The 14791-nt window shown below is 44.9% G+C and overlaps 1 protein-coding gene across 4 annotated transcripts in view; it reads left to right on the forward strand.

Annotated features, from left to right (window-relative positions):
• Positions 1 to 14791, forward strand: part of CREB3L2 (cAMP responsive element binding protein 3 like 2) — a 127285-nt gene that overhangs the window by 88396 nt on the left and 24098 nt on the right. For 3 of the 4 annotated variants that reach the window (XM_025213467.1, XM_006031811.2, XM_025213465.1), the window contains exons 3-5: positions 10097 to 10257; positions 12241 to 12328; positions 14126 to 14304. In XM_025213467.1, the coding sequence (XP_025069252.1) occupies positions 10097 to 10257; positions 12241 to 12328; positions 14126 to 14304 (428 nt within the window). The remainder of the gene's footprint in view (positions 1 to 10096; positions 10258 to 12240; positions 12329 to 14125; positions 14305 to 14791) is intronic. The other variant, XM_025213466.1, reaches the window with a different exon arrangement.

Genomic DNA, 14791 nt, shown 5'->3' on the forward strand with positions numbered 1-14791 from the left:
CAAGTCAGGCTCTGAGTGGGAATGTTGTACTCTGCAATGAGTGGTACCTCCAGCAGCATGCACAGGGATTTTTAAATGGGTAGGATCTCTACAGGGAATTTCATGGTTTACAGCTGGGTGGATTCTCTTTAAGATAAAGGATAGGCATTTTGCCCATAGACTTTTGAATCTGCAATGGGACAAGTTATATCCCTTTTGCAATGTAGACCTTTGGTCTGCAGCTTTCCTTGCAGTGTTGTGTACCTAATGTGAAATGTCCCCAGCTTCCACTATTACTTTTTTTTTTTTTAACTGTCAAATGTCACCAGCTTCCACTATTACTTTTTTTTTTTTTAAAGGGGCTGTGTGCTTTACTGTAAGGGATGGAGAAAGTCAGGAAAATAGTGAACAATCTTCCTTCATATAGCTCTTCAAATCTGTTAATAATCTTTTTAGTGCCATCTTTGTTATTCATAGAATCATGGAATCGTAGAGAAGTGAAGCTGGAAGGGACCTCCCTAGGTCATCTAATCCAGTCCCCTGCCTGAGGCAGGATCATCCCTGTCCAAACCATCCTGTGCAAATTCACTGTCTAACCTCTTAACAGAACTACACAGTCAACTGTGACACAACACAACACCCTAACCTGTCACAGGTAAAGCAGGGGACCATAGTCACCAACATCCTGTTGCTGTAAAGGTTGTTAATGTATGCTCAAGAGATCCCAGGAAGAGGGCCATGGCCCCTGCTACAGAGAGGCAAAACCCACACAGTCTATACCAAGCCGATCATGGGGTAAAATTACTTCCTGACCCCAAATACAGTGATTGGTCTGATCTGAGTGGAGGGGCAAGACCTTCCATCTAGACTAGTGGTCACCAACCAGTGGATCTTGATCTACCGGTAGACCTTGGAGCCCCTTGGAGTTGATCCAAGGCTGGGGTGGGGGGCTAAGTGCCCTCATGCATGCACATATGCCCTAGCCCAGCAGGTCAGTTCATGGGGGAGGCAAGGAGTGGGGGCTAGATGGAGGCCTCTGCGGTGAGGAGCAGTGGTAAGTTGAATGGGGCCCTGGCTGGGTGGGACTTACCTGCTGGGCAGGTGCACCCCCAAATTGTTTCTCTCTCTGCCTTGATCTGCCCCCCACTTTTCCTCCCCACAGACTTCCCTGCTGAGGGAGGGTGGCAGCGGCGCTCGGTAGATCTTGAGTTGCTTTTAAATGCCAAAGGTGATCTCCTACTTAAAAAGGTTGGAGACCACTGATCTACACACTCTGGGTTTGAGTCCTGGTAGGAATATTGACACATCCCAGTCACAATCCCCAGCTTTGGCTGGAGTCAACACCCAGTGCCACTGAGGAAAGCATATAAAAACCCTGACCTGTGTTAGCGGGAGAGGGAAGTCAGGGGGAAGAAATTACTTCCCAGCCCCGTGTGGGAACCAGCGAAGCCTGGAAGCATGGAAAAAACCCAAGTAGAACATGAGCATAGTTATTCCTAGATCATCCCCAACCAGTGACTGTCCAACCTCTTCTTGAACACCTCTAGCGACACAGGATCCACAACTTTTCTAGGCAGTATATTCCACTACCTAACTGTTCTAATAGGTAAGAAGTTTTTCCTGATGGTTTTTTTTCCATAGAGGTGCCAAACCGGGTCAGATTGCAGGTCCATCTAGCTCAGTCTTCTGTATTTGACAGTGGCAGCAAGAGGATGCTGAACGAGAGAGTATTAATGCAGGGCCTATCCAGACTGATCTATCCCTTGTCCCCCTTCCCTTGCAGCTTCCAGCATCTAGTGTCATGCACCAGGTGACCTCAGAGTAACTGTTTTAAAACCAACTGCCCCCCCCCCCCCCCAAAAAAAAAAAACCCAAACAAAACCCCCTTTAAAAACTAACTTGACTGTTAACTCAACCTGACTGTTGAGACAATGCTCTCAACAGGGATCATGGTTTCTTATTCTGTTTCCTCCACTTGGTGTTAACTATGTTTATCTCAGCTGATCTAATTGACCCACTTATTACCTCCATTAACAGCTTCCCTTCCTCTTTTACAGAAAAGTGTTTCTTTCTACCAGTCATCTCATAGCATCTGATGAAGTAGGTTGTTGCCTAAGGAAGCTTCTGCCTCTCTGAACCAATTACTTTCTAAGGCTAAAAACAGATAAAGGAGTTGAGCTTTGAGTGGCTTGTCTTGCAGCAAACTGCAGACCTTACAGACTGACAAGCCCTGTTTTCCCACATTAAGTACCTGTGAGTTATTCAAATTAACAGTTTGCTTCAGAACAATGCAGGCTAATTTGAATTAATTGGCATTTAAGCCTAGTGTATAAATGGCTGGGCTGCTCTGTTTTGATGCAGGTCATATCCCAGCCTAACCAAGGCCACATCAAGGCTAAAGTAATGTCTGGCTTTTATCCTAAGGTGCCGTCCTGCCCTTCTGTCTCGTTTCAGGCAGACTAACTCGCCTTCCACTTTGGGATTTTTTTCCAGTTTTTAGCACTTCTGGGCAAGTTCCTGTAGTAAAGCTTTGTTTTTCCAGCAGTAGCTATCCACATCCTTTGTGACAAGGAAATAAATGAATAAATCAACTTGTCCATGTGGGAACCTGAATGCCTTTTACTTGGGACTTATCCAGCAAAAAGGGATTGTAGGCATGTTCATGTCACCTAGGCATGCTAGTGCTATACATGGACTGTCGGAATAGGCTAAATCCCACTATTGAACAGTGCTTGCCTGGGGTAAGGGGGTTGACTATCTTGAGTATTCCTTATCTTCTCTGTATATCAGTAATAGAGGAAACAAAGAAAGCAAAGTGATGCTCCAAATTTTCTAAGTTATGTGAAGCAGAGACAGTATGTGGTGCGTGTACAGGGTGGGAAGGATTGAAGGATTAGTTTTGACTTTTTTTTTTTAAATGCATTTTGAGCTCTGTTACTAAATAAACCTCAGATTTTGCTAGAGGTTAGGTAAGCATTACTAGACACCCCCATACCATACGTGTTCTGTACGGAACAAGGTAGGAGGAAAAGCGTTGTCATCATCCTGAGAAGTGTTGGTTATCTTTATCAAATAAATCCACGCATCGTGTTGTGTGGAGGTTGCTTTTCTAAAATGCAGAAATGCATGTTCGTTGAGACAAATATGCATACATTGTAACTTAATGCCACAGAGGCATTTTTTTTAAGTCTGTATTTTTAATAATACTCTTAAAGTCCATTTCTCCCCATTACTTTCAAAGCTCTGGAGTTGCTTCAAGGGGAAAAAGGAAGTGGAGAGGTTCTTACTTCCACATTTGGCTGCTAGCTACAAGGGAGACTTGTCTCCGGTTTCCACAGACATGGAGGGTGGGTGAACAGAAAGAAATTTGTCAGCAAAGCCTTAAAATCCCAACTGCCATTTTTTCCCCTCCAACTTCATTTCTTTTACAAGGATTCTTAGCAAATAATCCACAATGAGGGCTTTTTAGTGCCTGTCAGTTACAGCTGTCAGTTGAACGCAGGCTTTCAAGAAACCTCATGTAGGCAAGGTTGCTATGGCTGGGATTTTTAAAAGAGCGTATGGCAGTTAGGTACCCACATCCTATTTTATGGCGAATTCTCATGTAACATCGTCATTTGATTTGTGTTTGTGGAGAGGGAGTTGGGTTGAGACATGTGAAGCCCACAGGGGAATTTAGTCTTCCATTGGGCACATGCAATCAAGAGGAAATGAGAATTGTGTGACTGAATCCTTAGTCACTTGGAAATTTCAGCCCTGGATTTTAAATGTGCACAAAATTGCTATTATTATTTCCTCCCCTGGACATATCTTCTCCCCTTCCCCCCTCTATTGGGCATAGTAATTATGAGGAGATCAAATAAGGACTGTTCAGCTGTGCTGTCCTGGATGAAACCCGTCTACATGCTCCATCACAACACTAAATGATTGAACCTGGTGTGGGATGGAAAACAAACTGTGATCTGACCCAGAGGCCTGGATTACACTGAGGACAGAAAAGCAGACTTAGTGTCACCAGGATAGCTCTTGCTGTACTTCTAAACCTTGTGCAGTCCTCAAATAGCCTGATGATAAAGCATGCTGTAAATACCTCAGGGCACTTTTATAGCTTGAATTTACCTGGTAACTCCAGTTTTATCTCCACATAGTTCCTTACAGATTAGTACCCTCACCTCCATGGTTGAGCTACAGCTCTAGGAAGGAGGAGTCTTGGGATCTACTCCGTATGTGACACCACTTTGTCATTGGCTAAGAAACAGAAAAATCCCTGGCAATTGGGACAGAAACATGGGGCTCTCCTCTCCTAGTGAAACACTTTTTTTAGCACTGGGTATGCAGAGCCAGGTTCTTGCTTGTTTTCTCTATGGCCCCATGACTCTTGCATTCTTGGTCTTAGTAGCCTAGCATCAAAAAGAAGGATGCAGAGTGCCCCTATTCAGTTTATCTATGGTATGCTGGTTAAGGCACTTTCTTGGGAAGTAGCAATGGGTGAAGAGGGCCTAGAAGCCGGGTCACCCATTTCCTGGGCTAGTGTTTTAACTGTGAGGTTTTTGTGCAAGATAAGGGCACCCTGCATACTACTACTACTGCTACTGGAGTCCATAACCCTGGCCCTAGGTGTACCCAGTAGTCACCTAACACTGGATTTAGGGGAGGTGCCTAATCTGGTTTGTAGCTAAGTTTTAGATGGGAGTTAGACACCTAGCTGCTCAAACAGGGTTGCTTCTGAGTATGATCATAAGTCCAAGCCTAGGAATCTTCAAAAGTAGTGGTGCATAGTGAATTGATGTGCAAAACGGGTTTTGCAGCCACTGTAGTGACATTGGAGGTGGGGCTAGGGCGTGTGTGTGTGGTACTTAATTCTGCTTAAATCCTATGGGAGCAATTTGGTAGGTAAGTATCATCTGAAAGGTAGATATGTAGTAGAATGCTGGCATGTCAAAGAACACTGCGAGCTCATGGGAACTCTAGAAGTCATTGGGGAAGGAGTTAATAGGCAATACCTCCTATAGAAACTCTGGTGTTTGGAATCAGATTTCAGAAGACTTGGTTATGGCTTTTCCTGTCCATTGATATTGCTACAACTCTTTGCCCAAGAGCTTGTCATCTTGCATGTTATTTGCCACAGCGTTCTTCTTTCTGGCTTGACCGATATAATCTTGCCTTGGTCATGTCTATTCAGACTGCTGCTGCTGCAGAGTTTGTCTTCCTAAGCGTTGCTTTGACTACAGTATTTTGTTGCCATTTGTGTCATTCTGTTGGCCACCCCCTCCTTACTTTATGCTATCCAGCAGCAGCTGCTTCTGTTTGCTTTCAGAGCCCTCCATGGGCCTGTTCCCTCCCTACTGATCACTTCTAATTCAGTTTTGAAAGGTTGATTTCCAACCTCCAGTTGGGCTATGCTGTCTCCATTGCTTATGACTTTCCCTTGTCTTGCTCCTCATAATTGGACATGCCTTGCTGTAGGCACCCACAAAGCCATTTCATTGTTCTTCAAATGTCTCTGTAAGCCCCGCCTTGACCATGATGTCGACAAAGAAATACAATGAGGAATGTGCTGCCAAGACCACTGTCTACTGTGCTGATCAACCTTGTCTTGTTATTTCATAGCATTTTCCCCATCTACCCAAATCCATCTGTCCTCTGTCTTTTGTTGTCTTAGACCCAAAAACTTATAAGTGAAGTATAGCAGTTCTGGGCTGTAATATGTGACTAGGACTCCTCAATACTATGATGAAACTTTATTATAACAAACTCCAGCTTTTTAACAATCCTAATAGAAGGAACCAGTTTTGGGGTGCAGCAGATTGACTAACCTTATTATAGCGAACACCTCCTAGTAGACTTTCTCCCAGTCCCATGGGAATTTTATTATAATATGGTTCTTGTAAAAAGGTCCTCAGCTATATTGATCCATTCTGTTTCAGGTCTGTGGAATGGGTGAGGCAGGGGAGTGGAGGGAAATATCTGGAGCTTTCTTTGATATGATGAGAGCTCCCAGGTGCCTTTAAAGATTTGGAGGTAAAGAAAAGGTAAGGCTGGCTCAATACCAGCATGGTGGTTAGTGTAACAGTAATGTGGGGGAGGGAGGCAGAGGATGGTTAGGTGGGTCTAGTTCTCAGTGTCACTCTATGAGCCGATGTCAAGAAAAGAACTAGATAAGGTTCCTCATAGTGATCTCCAGGTTAAATATAGCATGTCACTTACTGCTAAACTTTTCATGCCCTGATGAGTATCTTACTGGTTAAACTGGCTTTTCGTGTCTAGAATCTCTCTCAAACAGTTTCTGCAGAATAAGTGACTTTTCCTAAGGGCCTCAGAGTTACGAGCAGGATCGGATTCCAGGGGAGCAAAGTGATTTAAGAATGAGTACATATTGCCTCTGTTGTGGCAGCCAAGCCTTTTTGAAAGTGAAATCAGATTAGAAAGTCACACAGCAGAAACCAGAGGGAATGGCCTCTTTCCCCCAGGAGCTCAGGGCTGCATTTCTGTCCTGCTTTTGCAGTGATGCATATCTTGGAAGGCCCTGAGGCTTGCTTGTGCAGAATATCATGCCTGTCTTCCCAAACATTGCTTACAAATGACAATTAATCAGTGACTTCCAAGCAGCAGCATTTTTTGGTGAGGAGAAAAGAAAACAAACTAATGCATAGGACAGCACAGAACAATTAAGGGGAGGGGATACTTAGGCTGAGTCCACCAAAATTAACACTTCTTTTTTATCAAGCGTACTACAGGATTTTTTGGGTCTGGACAAGGATTTTGGAGGTCGCATATAAATGATCCATGCAGTAAACTGAAGGAAAAGCTGTTTGGTAGAATAGGTATAGTCCCTGTAGTGGGGGAAGGAGGTGGAGGATGTTGCCTGCCATGGTTCCCCTCTCTTATGTATGGCAGGTTAGGGTGCTAGGTCTGTGTTGTCAGGTTTGACTGGTAGTCTTATGTAGAGTTTCGATTATGGTTTGTATAGGATAGTTTGGATAGGGATAAGGGTGTTGGACTACATGTCCCTTCCAGCCCTACTTCTCTACGATTGCTATCATAACGGGAAAATTGCAAGCATGTGGTATCCTTTGTAGGAGTTGATATTTGAATAAGATTGCCTTTTCCTGTAAATATTTCAATATTTTCTTTTTAAGCTGCCTTGAAAAATTCAGGCATAGGCATTTTAAATATGATGGTTCTTAGCCTTTGCTATACAGTTACTTTTCCTGGCAGAATTGGGATTGCTGTTTCAAGTTTCTGATTACAGGATATATATTTTCATTTTTAATTCCTTGGTGTGTCTTTATTCAAATTACACCTTCGCTTGCCAGCAATATAGGTTACGTTACACCACAAAGTAATTACTAGCATCAGAGCTGCATGTTGTGTGTCGCTCTCGCTCTCGCTCTCTCTTTCCAGGCACTCAGTTGCCAGCAACACGGCGTGCAATGCTTGTATCAGTGGGCTGCAGAAACATTAGAGACTGCTCATTTGTTCTGATTTCTTTGCCTATTTGCAGTTGAACTCTTAGGAATTTCATTCTGCCCAAGTGTGTAAGGAATTTCACTATTGTATGCAGTGTTTCTGGCTCAAAGTGGTTGCATTTCAGTGTTGGATGAAGTGTAGTGTGCTGCTATGAGCATATTTGAAGGGCATGCTGTTGATAAATCAATTAAACTCGTTTGTGTATTATGAATATATACATATATATGAGACTAGAAAGGTAACAACTTGGACTTTTAAAAACAGAAAATTCCTGCCATTCATATGCGCGCACACACTCTAACTACTAGGTTCTGCTTTTATATATTTATATTATTTATTATATTATATATATTTATATAGATATTAATGATACACAGAAGAGTTTGGGATTTTAGAGTTTACACACGCGCGTATATAGAGTATATGTTTGACATGATACGTACACACGTAAAGGTTTCTGCTTTGTTTCGATTCTATATATGCAGTAAGTACTGTGTGTGGAGGCAGAATGGAGAAGCTGCAGAAAGAATAAAAACTCTCACCTCCCTATACATTTATGCAACGTGGCTCAATTTTTAACTGATTGCTATAGCACGTTTCTTCCAAACACCATTAAGTCAGCTTTACCCGCTGCTGAAATGCAGCCACCTCTGAAGCAAGAGGGATGAATAGGTTTTAGAACTGAACTACAGCAAGCAGTAAAGTGTTTAAGCAGAACGTAGTGGTTAGAATTCATTTGTGTGTGTGTGTGTGTGTGTGTGTGTGTGTAATGGCAGGGATTTTCTGTGTTTAAAGCTTGAGTTGTTACCTTTCTATTCTCATGGGCCTAACCATAGTAACTTTCTTTTTTGGGACAAGGCAAGCAACTATGGCTCCCTCCACAGGTTGTCTGTCATTCACAACTTGCATTGACCCATAGGTGTCACTGGAAGCTCTGCAATTATATGTTATCCCCCTCTTCCCGCATAACTTTTCAGTCGTGCCAAATCCTGGCCCAGAATGTGAGCAATCTAGTTTTGTCCAGCAAAATGCTGCACTTGATCTCTGAGCTTTTTGTAAATGGGCTTTGCCAGTACATGATGCACATTTCATTACTTCTAGTCAAAATACACATCTTCTGTTGTGACTCCCAGCTGCTCTGGGGAGAAAATTAACATAATCACTATGCCACCAAAGCTCCTGTGTCATCGTGGAAGCCATTACCCTCTTTTACACTTACTAAATGAAACCCTGGGGAGAAAATCCTGATTTTTGCACAAGTGAAAACCTCTTGCTTCTTGAAAAGCATAATGCAATCTCAGCAACTATGAAACTACTGCAGGCTGTGGAAAGAGCAAAAGGCTGTCCAGATGCTGGTAGGAACAAAACTGGCTCAGCAGGTATTGGCCTGTGACGAAGATGGCTCCTTGGCTGCTTTCTCCAGTGGCATGTTTAATCCTGCTCTGCTGTCTGTTAGCAGCTTTTGGCAGTTTGAAGTGATTAGTTCTGTCTCCCTCTCCTCCCTGTGTCCTGGGGCTAAAATGAGATTACAATTATGAAATGGTGTGGTTGACTAGGTGTGAAGTAGTCTGGTAGTTACGTGTGGGGTTACTACATCCGGGTTTTCCCGGACATGTCCTCTTTTTGGGTCCTCCCATCTCTGTCTGGGCAGTCTTTTTAAAATATCAGCAAATGTTTGGGATTGTGCTCTGCTCAGGATCAAAGTTATTTTTCCCCAGCACTTCCTGGTTTGCCCTAGCAAGGAGTTGCTTGGGGCTAGGGGGAGTGGGGGAAGGCAATTAGAGGCAGGGGGCGCTGTGTGCATCTGTGCACGCACACACATGGCCAGCATGCAGCCAGGCAGGGTGGTGGGAGCAGCTGCATGCAGGTAAGTCTATGGGGGGGCAGGGGGGAGGAGTGGTTGAAGGGCCAGGGCTTGGGAGCTATCTAGGGAGGCTGTGTGGATGTGTGAGTGGGGGGTACGTACCTGCCAGTGCTGGGGGAAGCTGGGGGGTTCCGCCCCTGCCAGTGCTGGGGGAAGCTGTCTGGATGCTAGGACTGCAGTAGGGCAGGGGAGGTGGGGGAGGCACCTGCCCACCAGTAGGGAACGAGGGCGTAGGGACCATTCTGGGGGCAGCAGGGAGCTCCATGGCCTGGCCAGCAGGGCCGGTGCATGTGCTCGCAGGGGCAGGGCAGCCAGGAGACCCTGCAGGGCAGGGGAGGGGAGGGAGCTGTCGGTTGGGAGTGAGGGGCACCAGGGGATGGGGGATTGTGGGTCAGTAGTGTGGTGCCAGGGGGCTGTGGGTTGGGAGTGAAGGGTGTCAACAGGATCCAGGGGGCTGTGGGTTGGGATTGAGGGGTACCAGCATGGTCTGGGTGTGGGGTACTGTGGGTCAGGAGTGAGGGGCAGCAGCAGGGCTGGGGGGAGCTGTGGCTTGGGAGTGAGGGGCCGGGGCAGGACACTGGCATATCACTGTCCCCCCACAGTCATATTGCCTCCCATCCCCTACCTCAACAGGTGTCCTCTTTTTTGAAATTGGAAATATGGTAACCCTAGTGGGGTTCCACTGATTAGTGATGAAAGTTTCTTGGTTGCTCTTCATCACAGCAGAGGCACTCTGGTTTTGTGTTTGTTTTAACTCTCCCATAAACTCTTTCTCCTTGGCAGCTGATCTGGAAAATGAGGAATGGTGTCTGAGTGCAGAGTTGACTTCATCATCCATAAAGACTGAACCGGTATTGTGTGAGGCCTCAGGCCTTACACCTTCAGTCAGCCTCAATGTCATACCCACGTCGCTGGAAGGTGAAGATGACCAGACAGATGACACGGTACTTGGTTTTATATTTCCCGCATCTCTAGTTTTAGATGCAGGTTCCCACAATGCTTTGTATATCAGCGTAGCATTTTTGATATGCAGGTTTGTGAACTCAGCCATGCTATACATTATGGTTTGGTGTTGCCTATTCTTTTTTTTTTCAGCAACACTGCAGGTATTTGTTTATTAACTGGTGTTTTCTAATGCTGTTGGCTGTGCCTGGGCAGGATAATAGCCTGCAGTTCATGCCCTTTTACAGATGCTCACTCAGTCTCTGGTGAATCAGTTCTTCCTAGAATTGCTAATCCATTAGTCCTGTTGTTGAATTTGTGGCAAGCTACACACCCTCTATCACCCATAATGACTTGCCTCCAAAGCTGTTAAAGCTTTAAGACTGAGTAGCCAAAAACTGTAGTGAGAACTTCTGTACCACACTTTGCAGTCTCTAGAGCTACATCAGTGCAGGCTTGCTAGGTCCCTTGGTTTTTGTATTCAGTGTTCAGATCCTTTCAAGCTGCTGCTGCTCCCAGTCCAATTGGCCTAATAAGGAATGTTCCAGATGCAATTGTGACCACAGATTCAACAGCCATCAAGTAATGACCAAGGTTTAGCTTTGAATGCTCCAACCAGCTAAGTTGATTGAATTCCTACCTTTTGCTCTGCCCCCAGCCCAGCTGCAATGGTGAAGGGGCTGGTCATATCCAGCATTTGGAGACTGGAGAGACTAGGCAACTGGCATGGGCAGGCCCTGTTAAAAATGAGTGTTCTTACTTGGTTGCGTATCAGAAATATTGCATACAAATTAATTCATTCCCCAGGCAGGTGGGAGTGGCAGGCCTCACTTTGTAATCTGAAATTTTTGTAAATCTGAATGCACCATCTGCACTGTGCAGTCCTGCTATAGTTGAGATGTCATGTTATCATAAGCAGAGTAAGCCCCTTTCTTTGGTTACTTTGGTGGTCGTAGGCACCCGTCTGCTTCCCTGTACTGCTGGGTTACTTGATTAACTTTTACTCTTTGGGTGTTTATACATGAGCTCAGGGACAAGGGGTGCTTTAATTAAAGTGCCTGGAGCATCACATGTATCAGTATCCCTGTGCTAATAAAAGGTGGTGGGGGCTATAGCTAAAGTGCCCCTGCCACCATTTTTCAGCGCTGAGATGCTGATGCACATGGTGTTGCAGCATGCTCCAGCAGACCCAATTAATCATGTATAGATGATTAAAGGGTGCTTATATGTATGTACAGCCTCAAGGCATGTGTATAGGCATCCTTCGTTGTGGTCCTACAAGTTACCCAATAACACTTCTGATATACTGGGTGCTATGATGAGCAGGGCTGATTTGCTTGGGTTGGGAATCCTGGATTACAAAGAGCTGCCAGGTACAATCGTGTGCAGCGGCACTATGTCCTTGCCCTATCCGCATCCCCTTCCAGCATAGGCCTGTAACTTTTCTTGCTGGTTGGTCTGCCTTGACCTTCTCTTCTCCACCTGTGCTCCTCTGCTTGCAAAACGAACCTGGGTCCAATATCCTGACTCTTATTGATAAACACCCTGATCTCTGTCCCAGATGATAGCTCCCCTGATACTGCCCTGGTAGTGCCAAGTGCCCTGACCTATCTAAGCTGCCAGACTTTTCCCACAAAAGAAAAGTGCTCTCTATCCGCAGAATCTTGTGTAGTTGTCAGGCAAATCCTAGTGGCAGCGCCATTACCAAGTAAAGTAATTGGAGTGTACCTTTCAGTCTGAAATATCATCCTGAGAAGTAATCTTTTATTTAAGTAAATAAATATAGTAGTAATGGAGGACCCAGCAAATAGTTGCAGGGCAATAGTCTCACTTACCTGGGTTAATAAGTTATAGGGAAGCAATAAAAAGCTCTCTGACGCAGACGGGGAGGGGAGTGAAGCCTGTCTGTTTATGGAAAAACTGACCTCTGTCCTTCTACTTGCATTTTAATGTTGTGCCCCCCCACCCCATAATTTCTCCTTTAGAGTAAACCATTGAGCCAGAAAGTTCTTCCAGAGATTAAACTGGAGCCACATGAAGTGGATCAATTCCTGAACCTCTCTTCTAAGGAAGGTTTGTTAATTACTAGCCCAAGCTACTGTACTGATGGCCAGAATGTGGTATGAATAAAGCTGAACTTGTTTAGCCAAGAGAACTGGAAAGCTAGCTATTTTGTCTCCAGACAAAGTTGGGACACCTTCTAGGGAACAGATACTGGCTTCCAAAAAAACATAAGAGTAAGAAAAAAAGTATATAAATGGGTCAAAGAGGCTTCACTAAAGAATATGAATTTGCTCTATCTTTATCATGTAACTGATTGGACAGTTTTCAGAGAGAACTCAAATCCTGAAGGTATATAACTTATTAGCATAGAAAACAGATGCATTTTGACTAGATGTGACTGAGACGTTCAGAGAAGTGGAACCTGACTGTCCTTTTTTTACTTTGTCAGATGGCGCACAGATAAAGGGATGAGGTGACAAAATAAACAGGAAATCAGTTGAGGTGCACAAATGATTGTAGTGTCTTGGAGGTCCCCCATTAAGTCAGGATCCCATTGTACTCTGTGCTGTACAAACCTAGACCAAAAAGACCCGTACCCAAAGATGACATACAGCTTTGTGCAACAGGAAGTCAGGCAGCTTGTGGAATCATTTGCCACAAAATGTCAAGGGATCTGGCTGTGTTTGTGAGTAGATAATTTTCTGACTGTTGTGTCAGATAAGGGAGTGCAGTAATTGGCTTGGTGGTAGGTAGGGGTCCGGCAGTACTTAGCCTAATATAAGTAGGCTGACCATATGGAAATCTGGGACATAACTGGGGAAATATTAGACACTGCCCCCACCTCTACCCCTCCATGCTCTCACAAGTTTGTGGGGGTGGGGCTGCATGCCAGCCTGCCTGCCTGCCTGCAAGGCACTCTGTCACATACTGCAGACTGTGCCCTGTGCCCCTGTTTTTGCAGGATGCCCATTAATTCGCAACAGCTGGCCAAGCCCAGCCTCTGAAATCCAGGACTGTCCTGGCTAAAACAGGACATATGGTCACCCTAAATATATGGTATTACACCAGTGGCTGGTTGCATTTAGGGGATTTCTATCTTCTGTGTATCAGGTACTGGCCACTTGACAGTAGATGATTAAAGGACCAGTCTAGACTGGTCAAGACAATCAGCTTTTCTGGTTTTGTTCTTTTCTCCCACACTACCTGCTTTACATTTTTAAGCTTCAATTTACAAAGCATGAATGGAATGGTAGGTTGAACCCTCAGCTTTCCTTCTCACTTGTGATCATTTAAAATTTGGCCCAGGTCAACAGCAACTCTAAGTCAGTGCCACTATGGGCAGCTGCTAGGTGGCCTATGAAAAATAAATGAGTGAGTTTGCCCTGCTTTTTCCTGGACAGGTATCAATATAAGAGATCTTCCTATGAATTTGGTACTAAGTAATACCCAGGTTAGTAATATCAGCAGAGGTACCATGGGCTCAAACTGGGCTCCCACACAGAACTAGCTGGCAGGGAATGGGGAAAGTTCTTTCTGCAGTAACAAGGGTTATCCATTTGATACACCCCAACAGAACAAAACTGCTTAACCCTCCAAATAACTGTCTGCTGCTAGACTAAATGTTTCAGGGCCATGACTATTTACAGCCTCTCTGAAAGGCTGGGGTTGCCTCTGCATCTCTGCTTGGGGACCCTGCACATTCAAGCGCCTTCAAAGGTTCCACTTCTCTGCTGTCAGCTTTTTAACAAATGACCCTCGGTGCTGACTTGCCCCTAGTTTTTTAAAGCGGGTGGTAGTTTTCTGAGAACACCTGACTTGGCCTTTTATGATCAAAGCCTTTGTTTTTGTTTCTCCTTTCCCATTCAGCAGTGAATTTGCACTTGCCTCCAACCCCTCCCAGCAGCCATGGCAGTGACTCTGAGGGTGGGCAGAGTCCAACCAGATCCCTTCCTCCATCAAGCCCAATCCAACTACAAGCCACAGCTAAAGTGACCTCACGTGCAGCTTCATCCCTCTCCAATTCCCCCCTCCTGACAGCACCACATGTAAGTTGGGGGGCACCTCCTCTTGTTCTGTTACCTTGTATGTGCCAATTTGTTACCCCTTTTTAAGAGATGAACAAAATTTCTTTTGGGTGAGTCTCCAAATCTAGTTGTCAGGCTTTGGTGTTCCCACCAGTGTCTTTTGAGCTTGAAGTAAAATGGTGATGCCATTTCTTACATGGCACATACTGTTTATTTGTCATTAAAGGTGCTCCAATTGATAAAGATCCAGGCAGCCCATGCGTCAGTGGATTGCCTGACACTGTGTTGGGGGTTAGGTAATTAACTCTGTCGCTGTTGTCAATCCTGTCCTCCTCACTAATTTAACTCGTAGCCCATTCAGGTCAGTGGGAGTTTTAGCAATGACTTCAGTGGACTCAGAATTCTGAGTGTTTTTAGAAATTGAATTCCTTTGGGCATTCCCCCCCACCATTTGTGGGTAGATGAAACTGGGAACAGGCAAAAGGAGATCTGTGAAGCCAGGGAGCAA

Source organism: Alligator sinensis, unplaced genomic scaffold (genome assembly GCF_000455745.1).
Source record: "Alligator sinensis unplaced genomic scaffold, ASM45574v1 scaffold585_1, whole genome shotgun sequence".
Lineage (NCBI taxonomy): Eukaryota > Metazoa > Chordata > Crocodylia > Alligatoridae > Alligator > Alligator sinensis.